General features: G+C 43.7%; 1 protein-coding gene across 1 annotated transcript in view; it reads right to left on the reverse strand.

The window, feature by feature from the left end:
• LOC308298147 (diacylglycerol kinase delta) overlaps positions 1–18,254 on the reverse strand; it is a gene marked incomplete at its 3' end in the record, with an annotated part of 221,054 nt that overhangs the window by 29,388 nt on the left and 173,412 nt on the right. The window contains exons 14-23 of the mRNA XM_080741703.1: positions 18,037–18,118; positions 15,782–15,873; positions 14,014–14,113; positions 12,485–12,550; positions 10,936–11,107; positions 6,425–6,520; positions 4,318–4,402; positions 3,365–3,472; positions 2,151–2,247; positions 1,395–1,502 (exon numbers count right to left, since the gene is read on the reverse strand). Of these exons, the coding sequence (XP_080597829.1) occupies positions 1,395–1,502; positions 2,151–2,247; positions 3,365–3,472; positions 4,318–4,402; positions 6,425–6,520; positions 10,936–11,107; positions 12,485–12,550; positions 14,014–14,113; positions 15,782–15,873; positions 18,037–18,118 (1,006 nt within the window). The remainder of the gene's footprint in view (positions 1–1,394; positions 1,503–2,150; positions 2,248–3,364; positions 3,473–4,317; positions 4,403–6,424; positions 6,521–10,935; positions 11,108–12,484; positions 12,551–14,013; positions 14,114–15,781; positions 15,874–18,036; positions 18,119–18,254) is intronic.

The following is an 18,254-nucleotide window of genomic DNA, read 5'->3' on the forward strand; positions in this document are numbered from 1 at the left end:
TAGATCTGCTATTTCTTTTAAATCATGAAAATGTGTGCGAGTCTTTGAATATGTCTTTTTTTAAAGCGTCAAATACTAGGCCCATGTCCAGGTGGTTTACAGTATACATCAAGCTGCCTCACGCTCAAGGAGAATACATAAAGGAAGAGACATCTTTGCCATTTTCTCTATCCAGCAATTCCAGTTGGCAGATTTGTCTCACTGGGTGAAAAACTGCCTGCCGGAGCCAGGTGAACAAACACTATTTCTGAACGACCGAGATACTCGGTCAAGGAAAATAAAAGAAGACACATCACAACAGAGTCGTTTTCTGCTCTGTTGTTTTTCGATGTGCACACTGTATAATTTTATGGAGGTTTCCAAAGAGCAAAGAGTACATTTCTGTTTCAATAAAATTACGCAGTGTGCATATCGAGAAACCAGTGATCATAAAACAACCTGCAATACGTCTTCTTTTATATTCCTGAACCGATTATATGACAAAGGATGCAATCGTTGAGAAATGTTTGTTCACAAGCTGGCCCAGCAGGCTCTCATTGAACTGCAGCACAATTCATCGAACTTCTGGTGCAAGTTTTCTACCCTGGCATGTCCAGTATGCCAAGGGCAAACTTCTTTTTTCTCGCAATGGCAAATTCATCAGGGTTTCCACCCTGTCCGTCAATGGTGCATGAGCATGTAGATCGGCTATTTTCACAATTTCTGCCTCTAATATTTGACAATTTGACCAATATTTAAGTTGCCATTTTAGAGGTATTAAAAAGTCCTTAAATTGTCACTTTAGAAACACGCAGATACCCTCTATATACTTAAACTTTATGTTGGTTAGTTTACTGTTGAGAGAGAAAACAATGATTAAGTTAATCATCTGGGGACCCCCCAAAAATGATTTAGACCTGCACCCCCCAGAGGGGTCCCGACCCACAGGTTGAAAACCACTGCCTTAGCTCACGCTAAGGAAAATAAGAATCTTGTTCTGCCTATTGTTAGGTTACAGGAGATTGATAGGAAATGGGGAGAGAGAGATGGGGGGAGTGAGACACAGCAAAGGTCGTCTGGATCCTAACTTCAGAAAAAAATGATTCAGATTGTTGTAATGATGGCCATAGACCAGTGGATATAAAAGTGGATTCCAGGGACTATGGGGACTAAATTGACCCTTACAGGTCTATAACTCTGACAGTGTACAAATGGAACCAAATGAACCCTAACGGGTTCATTTGGTTCCATTTGTACACTGTCAGAGTTAAGGGGAGACCTTGAAATTTGAACGTTTGAGATCCACTGCCATAGACTATTATGAGTATTCATCTCCCAGACACTCAACACTCGTCACTGGAGTCGTAGGAACACAGAAAAGCCGGTGTGCGTGTGCGTGCGTGACATTGACTCACATTATCCTCCTTGGTTCCTCCCCAGAAGTTGATGCCACCGGCGTAGCTGGCGATGTTGAGAACCGCCAGACCCTGGAGGCTGGGGAGAGACATGGCCACCCCGTCACACTGCACACAGACAGAGGGAGGTGTTACTAATTAGGGGTGTAACGATACATTTTAACAGCGATACGATACGCATCACGATACATGGTTGACGATACGATACATGGACGATATTAGTTCATTCATGGCGATACGATGTGATTCGATTCAATGATTTGAAATCGATATAGTAACTATTTTAACAAAGAAATGAAATCTGTGTAAAACTTGTAAAAAAAATCTATTATTGTGGAAGTAAATGCTGTGATTATCTAGCAAATACATGGACATTATATTTCAACACATATGGACAAACCTGCACCTTGACATGAACACTGAGATTACACACATTTATCGATAGACCAAGAGTCGCTATATGGAATGGAAAGGTAATTAGACCCCTCTTTTTCATTTCCCTCAATTGCCAAATACAAGGCACACACACTTAGTTTCCATAAAATCAATTTGCATTGCAAAACGCTTGTGCGTCCTGTGTGTGTGTGTGTGTGTGTGTGTGTGTGTGTGTGTGTGTGTGTGTGTGTGTGTGTGTGTGCGTGCGTGCGTGCGTGCGTGCGTGCGTGCGTGCGTGCGTGCGTGCGTGCGTGCGTGCGTGCGTGCGTGCGTGCGTGCGTGCGTGCGTGCGTGCGTGCGTGTGTGTGTGCGCGCGCTGACCTCCAGTTGAACTCTCTGTTCCAGGTTCTTGTATGTTTTCTGCACCAGCTCTTTAGTTCCCAACACTCCATACCACATCATGTTCTTTGTACGACTACTGCAGAGACACACACACAGAGAGAGAGAGAGAGAGAGAGAGAGAGAGAGAGAGAGAGAGAGAGAGAGAGAGCATGTTATAATCAGTATACAACTGTTGCTCCATAGAATCTATGGCATTGTTTTTTAACTGGTGATTAGTTGATTGATTGATTGATTGATTGAATATTTCATTAGACAGAATGTAAAACAGCACAAGTAATATTTCATTAGACAGAATGTAAAACAGCACAAGTACAGTCAAACACATGGTCTAAAAAGGATGAGACCAAACATGTCCATTGCGGTCTTGCTTCCCATTGGGATCCTTGGTATTCAATTCATCGACGTATAAAAAAAGATCCCCAAAACAATCTTTAGTTACTAGATACTTAGTTACTTACTCGCATGTAATCTAAACAAAACAGGGAGCTGTCACAGGTTCCTTTGCCGAACTACTTCCTAACTTAATATTAGGGGCTGTAGTCTGTTCTCACCAGAGTAGTATAGGGGAGGAGAGTAATGTCACGCTTTGATCTCACCGCAGACCGGAAGTGGCGTCGCTGGAGCCTGGTGACATTCCTACAGCTCTTCAGCCCCGTCCACCTACATTGTATTTCACTCGCTGGTAAGTAGACTAAATCACGTCTTTTTCACACTTTTAATGCATTCACGGGCCTCTCCAAGGTAGACAACATTATTATTTCACGTAATCAGCTCTTGTTAATGTTTAATGTAAGAAATGTGCCTTTAAAATTGACTTAAATTAACTTGGAGAGGCCCATGAATGCGTTAAAAGGCGGAAAAGACGTGATTTATTCTACTTACGAGCGGGTGAAAATGCCTTGGTTACAATGGAGTTGGACGAGGCTGAAGAGCAGCAGGAATATCACCAGACTCCAGTAGGCTAAATGACTCCAGTAGGCTAAATAGTGACGCCACGTCCGCTTTTCACGCTTACAATGGAAGTCGACGTAAGTGTCTCTCTTTATTAAACAGGTCTGGTTCTCACCAAGTCGCTTCTCAAGCCAAATACTCAATCACAACTTCCGTCTCCCAGACTGTAAGACGGGAGCATTAGCACATTTTGTGAAGCAACCGTCTGGCCATGTGAGACTAGTTGACTCGTGTCTCCGTACCTGCATTTCTTGGGGTGCTCGTCTCTCTTGTTGTTGAACTCCAAGGAGATCTTGGCGTCCAGACCGATGCCAAAGTAGTTGTTCATCACACACTTCTCTGAGCATTGTCTGGAAGGAGAAGAACAAACACTCTACGGGTTAATGTTGGAAGGCAACCTTCTCAGGCCATGACCCCAAAATAATCATACTTTAACTGGGGACACCCCACCCTGATGAGCATTAAGGCGTTACATTTTGTATAACACGGTTCTATTGTGAAAATAGCAGATCTACATGCGCACGCCTCGAGAGGCGTTGGGAGCATGTAGATTGGCTATGTTCACAATTTCTGCCTTGAATATTTGACTATTTGGCCAGTGTTTAATTTGTAATTTTAGAGGTACTAAAAAGTCCTTAAATTGTCACTTTAGAAATGGGCAGATACCCTCTATACACTTAAACTTTATGTTGGTTTGTTTACTGTTGAGTGAGAAAATCTGGGGACCTCCCAAAATAATTTGGGGACGGGTCCCGACCCGCAGGTTGAGAACCACTGTTCTAGAGCAGGGGTCTTCTGAGCAAAAAAATAGCCGATCTGCAAGCTCACAACGCGTCGCAACGCGACGCGTTGTGAGCTTGTAGATCGGCCATTTTTTGGCAAATGTTCCGCCCCCAGGATAATGGATGTTGGGGATATGTTGATTATCGCGATAATATCGTAAATCGTTATTTATTTGGTCATATAATCGTGAAATGACATTTTCGTATCGTCCCATCCCTAGTGAGAATCTATTCTACAGTAAGTGCTTTACACACACACACAGACACACACACACACACACACACACACACACACACACACACACACACACACACACACACACACACACACACACACACACACACACACACACACACACACACACACACACACACACACACACACACACACACACACACACACACACACTTACACAGCGTCCTCGTCGTAGATGACAGTGTTGATGCTCTCCGGTTTCTCCAGGACAATGGTGGAGGCGGGGCTTAGGTTCCCCGAACCTGGGGAACGGCATTGTGGGTAAACGGAGCAGAAACACACATGTCAGAAAGGATAGGGGAAGGTAATGGACACCACTTCAAAATAACAACAGCTCTTTTGTTTCTTCCTTGTCAAGTACACACCACTGCAAACAATGCACAAGATTAGTGGGTTTTGTGCAATATACTGAAAGACTATGATATCAAGTACGGTGTTGCCGTGTTGCTAAGAGACGTGAAAACTCTTGTCAAGTCTGTCAGTTGTTTACAGTTACTAGCTAATTAAGGCCTATAATTATTTAATGCTTTAACTGTTGAAAAATAGCAGATATACAAGCTCACAGCGCGGCACCGAGTGCCGCGCTGCGAGCTTGTAGATCTGCTATTTTTGAAAAACCTATATATTTTTTTGCAAGTCTTTGAACATATCTTTTTTTAAAAGCGAACATTTGTAACTGAAATATTTGCTTCTGGGGGGTCCCTGGAACAACATATTTTGAGATTGGGCGTCCGCGGCCAAATACATGTGATTTTGGGGGTCCTTGACATAAATCAGGGTCCTAATATTCAAAGACTTGCACACATTTTCAAGTTTTTTCAAAAATAGCAGATCTACAAGCAAAAAATACAAAAAAAGTAATACTTGTCATTAAGCTACTAATACAGACTGAAGTAATTAAAGCGGGTCATGTTTTGGAATTGAAACAGCTGGAATCAATAATATATCAGTATTCCGATATTAACCTGCTGGCCACACTAAGTGAGGGTGGGGGCCACATGTGGCCTATGTATGATATATATCTTTACTGTAGTTTTAAGTGATTACTGTTTACTGTTGGGTTGTTCCATCACTGTACTATACAGTATGCCCATACACAGTAACGTCCTCAAAGACTCCACTAGCTCCATGTTGCCTCACAGATTATCGGACTTTCCACACACACTTTCAGATATGAACAACAAAGCCATTGCACGAGTATCACTCGCAATAGCAAATGACACTGTCGTCAGTGTTTTAGTAGGAGTTGTGTCCCTTGAGGCCATTGCTGCAATAAACAAACTGCCTTGCTGATATGATGGTTCTTTGTGTAATGAGGACTGTTGTTTTCAGCTTTCAGATTTCTTTTTACTATGAAGATGAATATCCCTGAGGGCACAATAACGACTATTATTATTATTACTAGCTCAGCTCTCAGAAAGACTGCAGATGTGTTGGAGTGTGATCTGTGAACGAGTGGTGCAGACTAGAAATGACATTCAGAGGGGCACGGTGGCGCTATCGGTAGCACTGTCGCCTCACAACTAGAAACTTTTTTTCATCATTTTTTTAATGGTACCCAAGGAATGCTATTGGTTGCCAACGGTCACGTGCAACCGCAGGGATACTTGGGTAAATGTGTTGAGCCTGCCGAAAATAAAGCACACAAAGAAGAATCATCACTCCTCCTACAGCATACCCTGCTATAACATCAATTATAACATAAATGGGACCATTGAAACCAGGCTTTTAACTATAGCGATAGGAACCATAACACTGGTAGGTAAAAAAAAACATGCAGTAATGACGGTCTCTATAATGCCTCCCCCTGGCCAGCCGGGGCGCCTGATGGAGGGGGAGAGGAACTGGTTGGAATAACTTGTTCCTTCCACACGCTACGTCCGCACCCCGCCACTCCAACATGTCTCCTTTCCAACATGTCTATATTCCGACCCTAACCCTATCTGTAACCCTTACCCTAAACTTAACCTCTATGGAAGTGTCGCCACTACGACAATAAGAAGTCAATTTCGGAGTGGCGACATGTCGGAATGGAGAGCGACACCCGCTACGTCCTAGCGGGGAAACTCCCCCTTGTCAGGTGATAAGAAGCGACGTGCTCACTCCTCATGCACTGAAGGAAGCATGAGCTCAGTTCGGGGCCCTCGCCAGGTTGGCAGAGGGAGAGCAGAGACCCAGGATTACAGCTTAGGCAATTGGCACTGGGTGAAAAAATGGGTTACAAAATCTGTAATGAATGTGTTTTGTAAGGAGTGTTAACTGACGTGGCTCCGAGTCTCTCTCGTCGCTGTTCTCCCTCTTCATGGAGGAGCAGGAAGACATCCTCTGGACCTGAGTGTGACGGTTCTGCTCATCCACCACTGAGAGAGAGAGAGAGAGAGAGAGAGAGAGAGAGAGAGAGATTACAATTTAGGCAGAACCCAGAACCTATTAAATAAAATCCATAAAATCAAAAACAATCAAAAACATCAATCATCTGTGCCAAGTCAAAAATGGCCTTGATCGGTCTATATAAAAGATGCAACCTAATGACAGGTAGCCATTGAGGGTAGGCAAGTGGGTGGGTGCCATGGCATTGTTCCGACATCTCGTAAATGCTATGGATTCTGAAGAGGTGTCTTCAGACCACAGTGGAAGCAAGGGAGTGAGTCTGCAGTTCTAATTGCAATGGTGAGTTTATTACACAAAGAGAGAGAGAGAGAGAGAGAGAGAGAGAGAGAGAGAGAGAGAGAGAGAGAGAGAGAGAAAGAAGGGGGGATTAAAAAGGTGGAGACATACTAGCACACAGGCAGGGAGAGTAGAGTAGAGAAAAAGCTAGCAAACAACCCGGGTACATAGACAATCACATCCCCCGGTTCCCGTACGGTATTTACTGTAGCAGCAGACAGCTTTTCAAAAAGATTCCCCCCTAAGTTGCACAAACATTGTATTGTATTGTGTCTCGAAACGCATAAAAAAAGATGTTGAGCCGAGCGGCTGTGAGCTATGATGACACCGTGGCGGATATAGATAAAGGAAACTGTTTTGAAAGGGAAAAGAAAGAAACATTTGGAAAATGCAGCAGGTTATCAAGGATAAACCAGCTTGTGAAAACTCTTGTCAACTGTCTTGTCAGTTGTTTATAGTTACACCACTAGCAAATTTAGGCCTAATGCTTTGACTATTGAAAAATAGCAGATATACAATCTCATAGCAAGCTTGTAGATCTGTTATTTTTGAAACATCTTGATTTTTGTAACTCAAATATTTGCTTCTGGGGGTTCCCTGGAACGACACATTTTGAGATTGGGGGTCCGTGGCCAAATACATGTCATTTTGGGGGTCCTTGACAAAAATATGGGTCCTAATATTCAAAGACTTGCACACATGTTCACGATTTAAAAAAAGTAGCAGGTCTACAAGCTCGCAGCGTGGCCCTCGGCTATTAAAAAAATAATAATAATAAAGATGTTGAGCCGAGCGGCTGTGAGCTATGATGACACTGCGGCGGATAAAAGGAACGGTTTTGAAAGGGAAAAGAGAGAAACATTTGTAAAATGCAGCAGGTTATCTAGGATAAACCATGCTCAGTGGACTTAGTGGTTAGAGTGTCCGTCCTCAGTCTGGGAGCTCAGGGTTCAATCCCAGGTCGAGGCCAGGGGTGTCACAAGGGGGGTAAAAGTGGGACTGAGTTACTAGGGCCCACGGCGGAGGGGCCTTCGTTATTTTATACTTTAACTATTGAAAAATAGCAGATCTACAAGCTCACAGCGCGGCACCGAGTGCCGCGTCGCGAGCTTGTACATCTGCTATTTTTGAAAAGTCGTGAAAATGTATGCACATCTTTTAAGTGAACATTTGCAACTCAAATTGCGTCTGGGGGGTCCCTGGAACTAAATATTTTGAGATGGGGGTCCGTGGCCAAATACATATTTTGGGGGTCCTTCACATGAAAAAGTTTGAGCACCACTGACATAGAAACCTAGGTTTTTCACAAAACGGATTTGAAATATTCAAAGATTTGCACACAGTTTCACTTCTATTTTTCAATAGTTAAAGCACAAAGTAACGCGTAATAATGTGTTCCCAGTCTAAATGGGTTAAACCCCCATCCCCCTATGATGAACATTCATGGGGGGCCCGCAGTGAATCCTTGTACCCAGGGCCCAGGATTTGGTGTGACACCCCTGACCGAGGCATACCAAAGTCAAGACTACATAAAAAGGTGCACAATTCCTCCCTGCCAAGGCTCATCATGTCTGTGGCAAAGACTTTGCCTTGTTTCTGTTTTACACACCATTGGAATGTTCCTATTACTGAATGTCAAGTCTCCAGATATTCCTCTGAATATGTATGACACTGATTTACCAAGACGCTAAGGCATATTAGTCCACATGAGTCCACTAGTAGAGGAATATTCAAACTTCTGAACCTGTGGGCCACATTACAAAAATGTCAAAGGGCCACAGGCCAGTTGATAAAATGACATTACTTGATAACTCCTCTCTTTTATTTGCTTTATTTCCACATAACGTAGTGCAATGTGCATTTTTTATGGCTTGGAATTCCACTTATATTCTGTTAATGACACAATTTGTAATCAAAGTAATTTGGTGAATTTTCTCTCTTTTTAATAATTCTACACAATTAGCATATCCCACACAAACACTAAAACAAACTAATGTACATTTGTCTGCTATTTGTCTGGGTCGATATCTGACTGCCTGCTATCAAGTGGGATAACGTTAAAGATAGCTGAGCACATCTCTCTTTCAATTGCTTCACAATGTTATTCATGACTTGGCCCACATTCAACACAAATGGCTTTTTACAGAACATAAACTTGTGAAAATAGATAGTTATGGCTAAGCAAAATCAAATAAAATCAAACAATCTACTTAAAATAGATCAGACTGTTCAGTACCAAATGGCTAATGATGCAGTGGTGGCTGGGCCAGTCAAAATTGCCCGCCCACGGGCCGGAGTTTGAGTATCACTGCACTAGTACATTGTGGTTCTCAAATGTTTTATTTGTGAGGACCACCATAACTCGGAAGTGTGTACAAATGGAACCAAATGGAGCCATAGTTTTGACAAAAACATATAAACTCTTGACCTACGGGCCACATGGCAAGTTCAGGAAAGTTACTTACGTATCTTACATCTAAGAAAGGAAAATGAATATTGTGCACTCTCTGGGTTACAGACCCATTAGGGGCCACTTGGTTCCTATACTATATCATCGTTCCTATACTATCATTTAGCTGGGGACTCATTGCTGATCCCTACTTGGCAAGCTTTTTATTTCCTTTTCTTTTTTCTGGAAAATAAATATGTTTAAAATAAATATTATCATAAACCTAGTATTGTGATTCGAATCATATCTTGAGTTCAGAGAACCGGGTCCCCATCCGTAATCAATGGGAGTAAATGTACTATAATATTTTTTGTGTCTTGCGACAAATACAAAAAAATATGATTGAACTCAAGTCTCCATGGCATTTAGAGAACCGTCTATTTGACAGAGTGCATCACTCAAAGGATTTTGATAGGAACACAACTGAAATAATTGATATTTTAGTCAGGCCAGTAAGTATCATTGCAGACTTATTTCGGGTACTTCCTGTTGGTCTGCCCATATACGGAGGCATGTGGCAGCAGGAAGTGCACATACCAGACCTAAACTGGATCTGGCAGTTTTACTGGATGGATTAGCAAACTCTCTTTCCATGGAAATGAGTGAATTCAACTGGAGTCGGGATGTATTTCCTATTACTGAGGTGAAAGAACAAGTGTGTGCATTGTGTAAGAACAGAGAGGTGAGAAGTGTGTGTGCGTGTGTAGCCTAGGGTCCCATCACTTTTCGGGGTTTGATCCGGTCGGACCACTTTACGTCATGTTGTAGTCCTAGACGGACTACAATTTGGCTGGTACTATCAAACCGGATTCAGTTTAACCCAAAATATTCCCCTGCGCTCAAGGACATACTTTTAGGGCCTACCTAAAAACTCCTTGATGCGGAGTAGTTTTGCATTTGGAAAATTCATTTGGTTTATGCATCTTTTAGTCCAACTGTTAGCGACTGGCAAGACTACACTAGGCTACTCAAGCATTTTAATAGGGATTGGGGAAACAAGCAAGGGGAACCTAAAAAAAAAAACGCTGCTTATTCTGCTTGTGGTTTCCGCCTAGAACGGATCAACGGCCTGTTGTAAACGATCACCAGGCTTTCCCCCGAGAAAGCCTGGTGACGCAAGGTTATTACGTGTGTGTGCACGTGTGCATGCACTGGAGTTTGTATCACTCCCCAGGAAACCAGAAAAGCATCTGTGAAAGGTTTTGATTCTAGCACTGGCTATTCAAAAACAGAAGACATACAAGATCGCGGCACGTCAATTAGTGCCACGCTGCGAGCTTGTAGATCTGCCGTATATCTGGAACATTTTATGCTCTAGCTATTGAAAAATAGCAGATATACAAGCTCACGAGTGCCGCGCTGCGACCTTGTAGATCTGCTATTTTTGAAAAATCGTGAAAATGTGTGCGAAACATAGGTTTTTCAAAAAAAACTTCAAAACGTAACGATTTTTCAAAAATAGCAGATCTACAAGCTCGCAGCGCGGCACTCGGTGCCGCGCTGTGAGCTTGTATATCTGCTATTTTTCAATAGTTAAAGCACAACATAACGCGGTGAATCCTTGTACCCAGGGCCCAGAACTTGGTGCGACACCCCTGTATGTGAGAGTGCGTGCGTGCGTGCGTGCGTGCGTGCGTGCGTGCGTGCGTGTGTGCGTACCTTTCTCGGCCTGCTCTATGATCTGCCTCAGGGCCTTCTTCAGGCTGTTGGCTCTGAGCATCAGCTGCTCCTTGGAGCGGTAGGTCTTGACGGCGGTGCCCGCCTCGCCGCTCTCCTCGCAGGGCCCCGTGTCGCCGCCCTCCTGGCCGGGCAGCGTGCCCGCTGGCACCACCTGTTCAACGCGTTGTCAAGATGGGTTTGAGGACTTTATTTTTACATGGTAGGACAAAAAAAACAGGCACACTGACTCAGCCCGTTTATTCACAAACAGTGCGTCTGGAGTCGCATTTGTGGGTCACGGACCAATTTTCATGGGTCACTTTTCCTACATTTAGAAAAACACATATTTTGATTAAGTTTTAGTCTTAGTCTTTTGAATAACACACCACTTAGTCTTAGTCCTGTCTTAGTCCTCTGAAATTGTTTTAGTCTAGTCTAGTCGACTAAATATATATATATATACTTAGTCTATTAGTCTTCGTCTTTTACCTCTTTTGAAGTCTTTTAGGCTAAATATGCACACTAAGCACACTGGTGTGCCCTCTTCTCGTTCGTTTATTCGGCGCTGTGGTTCAAAAATCGAACGACAACTCGGGTGTGCTCAATGCACGCACTGACCGACCCTGCTCAAAAGTTGGGTTTTGACAGTGTGGTGTGTCTCTGCTGTGTTTCGATTGGTTGGTTTTCATGGCGTCTCGAGCGCTTCTCTGCGGGGAGCAATGGCGTACGACTTGATTGGTCCTTTGGGCTTTAATGTTACACACGCATCGACGTGTAAACCAACAGCAGGTAGGCCAATGTTACGAATGAAATTACCTTTCAATAGCAACGTTACCTTAGCAACTGCTGCTTTTCAGGAAAGGTTTCCTACTCCTTCAGCGTCACCACCCAGTGTACTCACAAAAAACTGGGCACACACCCGGCGAGCATTTCCAAACGCACCCTTTGTCAATGTCACATTGGAGATTGGTGTAAAGACATGTTTAACAACGTCCAGGGACGTGCAGAGAATGTTAGAGAGGCATGGGCTGACATTTCTAAAAGAGCTTGGAGGTCAGCTATTTTCGGTGCTTGATACCACACTGAACTAACGATTATCAAGTCAATACTGGAGATGTGGCGTAACGGCATGGATTTCTACACAGAGAGGGCAATTCTTTCAACATAAGATGCTGCATTCAAGTTCAGGAGAGTTTGGACGAGGCAATTCTCTTGGATGCTGCCTTCAGGTATGGCATGGAAAAGAGGGCATTTGCATTTCTTTCACCATAGTAAAAAAAAACCTTTGATGTCTACAGTATGTGTGCACATGCCTGACAACGTCAACTTGTGGCCAGCTTAAATAACCTTTGATATGATCATTACGCACATTCATTTAGAACAGCAATGAGACAGCTCAATGCTCTCTGGAAATAAGAGAATATTCCGCACGGTTATGTTACGTCATTCAGACATTGTGGTTCAATCAGTGATATGACTCACACACTTGAGTGAGTCATGTATCGTTGACACCCTAATCAATGCAGGAGGTTCTCATCCGTGGTGTTACCTGTGCCTCTGCTTCCTCGCTCAGAGCCTTGACCAGGGAGTCCAGCTTCTCATTCAGCAACGCACACTGAGAGAGAGAGAGAGAGAGAGAGAGAGAGAGAGAGAGAGAGAGAGAGAGAGAGAGAGAGAGAGAGAGAGAGAGAGCTACTGTTAAATAGAATCTCCCAGTAAGTCTAAGAAAATATAATCCCGCTGTGTCCTTTTTTTTTTTATTATATATAGTTTTTATCCCACGATTTTGCAACCCATTTTCACCCAGTGCCAATTGCCTATGTAATCCTGGGCTCTGCTCTCCCTCTGCCACGCCTGGGGAGACAACAGACTGACCTCATGCTTCCTTCAGTGCATGAGCAGTCCAAGTTGTTTCTTTTCACCTGACAGGGGGGATTTCCCCGGGATGGACGTAGCGCGTGGAAGGAACACGTTATTCCAACCAGTTCCTTTACCCTCCATCAGGCGCCCCGGCTGGCCAGGGGGAGGCATTATTGAGACCAGGATTACTGCATGTTTTTGTGAGGGTACCAACCCAAGGAGACACGGGGAGAACATGTAAACTCTACACAGAAAGGCCCTATCGCCAGGGCTGTATTAACCATTGGGCCGGTGGGGCCGTTGCCAGGGGCCCTTGGCTCTCAGGGGCCCTTGGGGGAACTGAGCCGCGTGGTCATTGATAACTTACTCAAATTAAATGTATACATTAATTAAAAATCAAATGGGTGGGCCCCTCCTCTGTTGTCTACAGGTGCTTTCTTGGCCCACAGATGATCATCATGGCTTAAAATCCGAGCTGGGTAGTGCGTGACTGGATGGACGGGGGAGTTATCGTTGAGGGTGGGGGGGCCCTAAAAAATTATAGGCCAGGGGCCCTCGTGGGGGTTAATCCGTCCATGCCTATCACCAACCCCACCTGGGGTGTGGGGCTGTGGGCGCTGATGATGCGGAGGGAGAAACACGCCCCCAGCACTCACAGCGTCCCCCGGCAGGAATCGAACCCAGCACCTTCTAGCTGTGAGGCGAAGCACTAACCACTCCCCCCCCGCTGTGTCCTTCTGATATAATTTTTTTTATTTGATTTTTTTAAATTTATCCCAGGATTTTGTAACCCATTTTTCACAGGGTGTCAACTATCTAATGTAATCCTGGGCGCTACACTCCCTCTGCCAACCTGGGGGTGCTTCCTTCTATGCATGAGGAGTCCAAGTTGCTTCTTTTCACCTCAGAGGGGGGAGACAAACGTTTACATTGCCAAAGCAAGTGCCTCTGGGAAAGAGGGAGTACGACCTCCGATGGGTTTACCGAACTTACGTTTCTGTGACACATGCGGAAGAATTCCGCATGCGGAGGAATTAACATTCACTAAATCTCTCTGCTGAATCCACCTACAGAGACCACCATTACATAACATCTTGTATAACACACAAACTATGCACACACGAACGTATGCGTGCGCACGCACGCACGCACGCACGCACGCACGCACGCACGCACGCACGCACGCACACACACACGCACACACACCCACCTACCTACCTTTTTAGCCATTGCATCAGCCTCTTCTTTGTTCTCCGTGGCTTTCTCATAGGCCTTCCCCACTTCCGTCACAAAGTCATTGACCGTCCCACACAGAAACCTGGAGGAGAGACACACACACATTCCATTTGTTAAACACCTTTATTTAATCATATATAAATATACTCTTAACTCATGTATTGCCCCAACCCGAGATTCCAGAGATATTCCCGTTGGTCTAGGCTGCCACGTCCGAGATTATTTGTTTTATGTCATTTAATCGAAAATCACGCTGGTGCTGATTTGCTTGAATCTCCATTGGCTCCATAACGACGATTAAGTAGTAAATATAGGGCGGTTTGCACCAAGACGGATTAAATAAAGCTTAGTTTAGGGTTAATCATGGATTTGTTGATCTAGGAATTATTTTAATCCAAGGTGTGTTGCACCACTTCATTTTAAGCATTGCTTAGCAAATCGGTGATTAAATGCTTAACCTCTGATTAAAACTTTAACTTGTGATTAATTCATGACAAACCCCTAGTTAGACCCCTCACATCCTACTTAAAGCAGATTTATTTTTCCTCCTGTAGTACAGTGTATAGAAAGTCAATGGGAGCCCAACCTGATTTGGCCGATGTGGCGACCCTGAAGGTCGCCGACTTGGGTGCCATAGCTAAATCATTAGAGCATGTCCTGGCCTCCTCGGCTACATCTGTGCAAAATTTGGTGCTTTTAGACTGATTAGCACGGGAAAAAAAAACCAACTACATGATGTGACCCTGTCGAAAGGCCTCTTCAGACCCTTGAGACCCCGCGGACCCCCACAGTGCCCCAGGAGACAGGAAAAGGCCTGCTGCAATGTCCCCTCCCTGTCCCGGGTGTCCCCCAAAATAATGTACTAATGTACACCGAGGAGACTTCTTGAATAGGTGCTTTAACACGTCACTGTCACTTACAGCGCTGAACTCACTGTACCCTGTGTGTGCGTGACGCACGCACACAGGTGTCCTTGAGGAAGAAGACCAGAGAAGAATTACCCATTGTCCAGACACACACCTTCCCCCTCCCTCCCCCTCCCCCTCCCTCTCTCTTAGGCCTAGAATTATTTAATGCTTTAACTATTGAAAAATAGCAGATATACAAGCTCAATGCGCAGCACCGAGTGCCGCGTTGCAAGCTTGTAGATCTGCTATTTTTGAAAAGTCGTGAAAATGGGTGCAAATGTTTGAATATTTGTATGTTTTAAGCAAACATTTGTAACTCTTTTTTTTTTTTACTAACCCTAAATAGGTTAATTTCCCTCCCCTCCCCTCCGCTACAGTGATTGAGTCGCAGCATGCAGGTTAGGGCTGTCACAATTATTACATAATCGTCTAATCGTAACTATTTGACATAATCGCAAATATTTGTTCATAATCGTCATAATCGTGAATGTTGAAAAATGTTCATACATTGATAAACATTTTCAGAAATAGTGGAAATAGCAGATCTACAAGCTCACAACGCGTCGCATCGCGACGCGTTGTGAGCTTGTAGATCGGCTATTTCCACTACCAATGTTATTTTTTTAAGTAGAAAGTTGTCAAATATGTCAGTCATTTCTTTGTATATTTAGGTTATGTGTCATATCTGCCATGTGCAACTTCAAAGCCTACAAGCCAAACAGAAATGTAATTATCAACGTCAAAAACACAATTAAATCGTTAATCGCCAATTATTTGAGTGACAATTAATCGTCATGTAAAATGTCATATCGTGACAGCCCTAATGCAGGTATGACACATACTTGGCAGAGGAGATGACGTCGCTGTGTTGGTCCGAGTCCAGGATCTTGGTGAGGTGGGACGCGACCGAGTCTGCATACTGAGTGATATGGACCTGAGAAGGACACAGAGAGAGATACGCGTTAACGCGCGTCATCCACTGTCGAGTACATCTTCATATCGCATAAGGTGACAACGAAATGCACATAAGCATGATGCATCTTTATCACTTGATCCCTGGCATCCCATAGCATGTCATAATTAGGGATGGAGCTTGTACATTTTTATTGATAGTGAGCACCTTATCGATCGTGCTTATTGAGCCGGGCTTTCATCGAGCCCACTATTACGCGTTTTCTATTTCGTGGAAAGATGTGAAGACAAATCTGAACAGAACTGGCAGCTTTTTTTATTGGCCAGTCGTTGTGACTGAGTCTGTGGCAGACCACCATCTATGAAGATGACATTGACAAAGGCAACAAGTAGCATCATTAAATATCATTAAAACAATCATTCATTAGTGTGCAGTAAGTGTTAAATGGCTTCATATTATGAATAGTATTGCAATAATCTCTTGAACGCCTCTTGTCTTGATTGTTTAAACATGACATCATGGGCCGCTATGCTCGATAACAAGCTTAATAAGCCCAAAGCTTATTGATAACGGGTACTCGATAAATGTGCTATCGGGTTTGTAGCGGACTCTTTTTCAAGCTTTTTTTTTTAGTTCAGCAAACATTTTAAAAGGATCCCTGACTAATACGCCTCATATGCCTACCATTATAATAAAATACAATAAAACTCAAACCTCAAATATTGTATTTATTTGAAAACATCTTTGACTCAAGGGGGACAACTCACGTTGCATGATGTCATTTATCCACGTGTGATCCAGCCCTACGGTATGGAATGTATGGAATGCATGTGCTAAATATAACTTCCTATGAAGGAAGTTCATAGGAAGTTCAGATGATATCAGCATCAAAACAATATGTTAAATATGTTTTTATTAGCACATGAATTCAACATTTTCTTTCTCAGGCTCTGTCTGCGTGTTTTAAAGCGATCTGTGCGTGGATTGTTATTCTTTAATATAATATTTTTATCCCACGATTTTGCAACCCATTTTTCACCCAGTGCCAATTATCTAAACGTAATCCTGGGCGCTACACTCTCTCTGCCAACCTGGGGAGAGGAACATGCTTCCTTCTATGCATGAGGAGTCCAAGTTGCTTCTTTTCACCCGACAGGGGGGAGTTTCGCTGGCTGGACATAGTGAGTGGAAGGAACACGTTATTCCAACCAATTCCTTTCCCCTCCATCAGGCGCCCCGGCTGGCCAGGGGGATGCATTATTGAGACCAGCATTACTGCATGTTTTTGTGAGGGTACATTTTTACCCTAGGTGATACAGGGAGAACATGCAAACTCCACACAGAAAGGCGCTTTCGCCAACCCCACCTAGGGTATGGCAACATGCCCACAGCATTCCCAGCGGGAATCGAACCCAGGACCTTCTAGCTGTGAGGCGTCATCGCTACCGACTCCGTCACCGTGCCCCACTTGGATCGTTAATATTCTATGATTTTTCAAAGGTTAGCGAAAAAGCTCGGAATCGCTGGCTAGGGCCAAGACAATGTTTTAACCCTGGCAGTTAATGTGTTAACTCATTGAATGCCATTTCAAGATGGCCCCCAAGTACCAGACTGCCACTATCCTAGATTTCTAGTGCACAGATCAATTTTTAGTGCACGGATCGTGCACGCCCATGCACCATATATGCATCATATGTGTAGTACTTTTTAACAGCTTTCAAACAAAAAAATCCGCTTGGAAATCCGTTCAGGCATTCATGAGTTACAGGCCTTCAAAGTCAGACAAAACAGCCATTTTTGACATTTTGAAAGATGTGTTTGTTTGTTATGGGGCTACACATGCAATTTCACAATTGCGATCATGCCTAATACATTTGAGGCATTTTTAGAAATTTTTTTATAAAAAAAAAAATTGAAAAAAAAAATATATATATATATTTTTTTTTCAAAATGGCTTCCAACTCGGGAAACTGGGGCTCTGGCAGCCTGGGACTACTGTAATAACTCGGGAAACTCGGGCCTTGGCAGTCAATGAGTTAAGAAGTCACGTAAGGCAAGTCGCATTCAATACCCAATAAGGGTACCAAGAGGTTTGACATAAAACCTGAAGGACTTTGCTTATCAGAGAGAGAAAGCCTGGCTCTATGGTACCTTTGAGGTGATCAATACTCTACAGCACAGTACCTGGAGAGGGAAATCCATACAGTCTTCCTCCTTGGTATTGGGTGAGTGTTTGGTTGGCACCTCGTAAGTCATCACACTCCACCTGAAGGACACACACACACGCACACGCACACACACACACACACACACACACACACACACACACACACACACACACACACACACACACACACACACACACAGCTTAAAGTCAAGCACCAGGAAATAAATGTTCTTAT

This window comes from Nannobrachium achirus (genome assembly GCF_963921795.1).
Source record: "Nannobrachium achirus genome assembly, chromosome: 14".
Lineage (NCBI taxonomy): Eukaryota > Metazoa > Chordata > Actinopteri > Myctophiformes > Myctophidae > Nannobrachium > Nannobrachium achirus.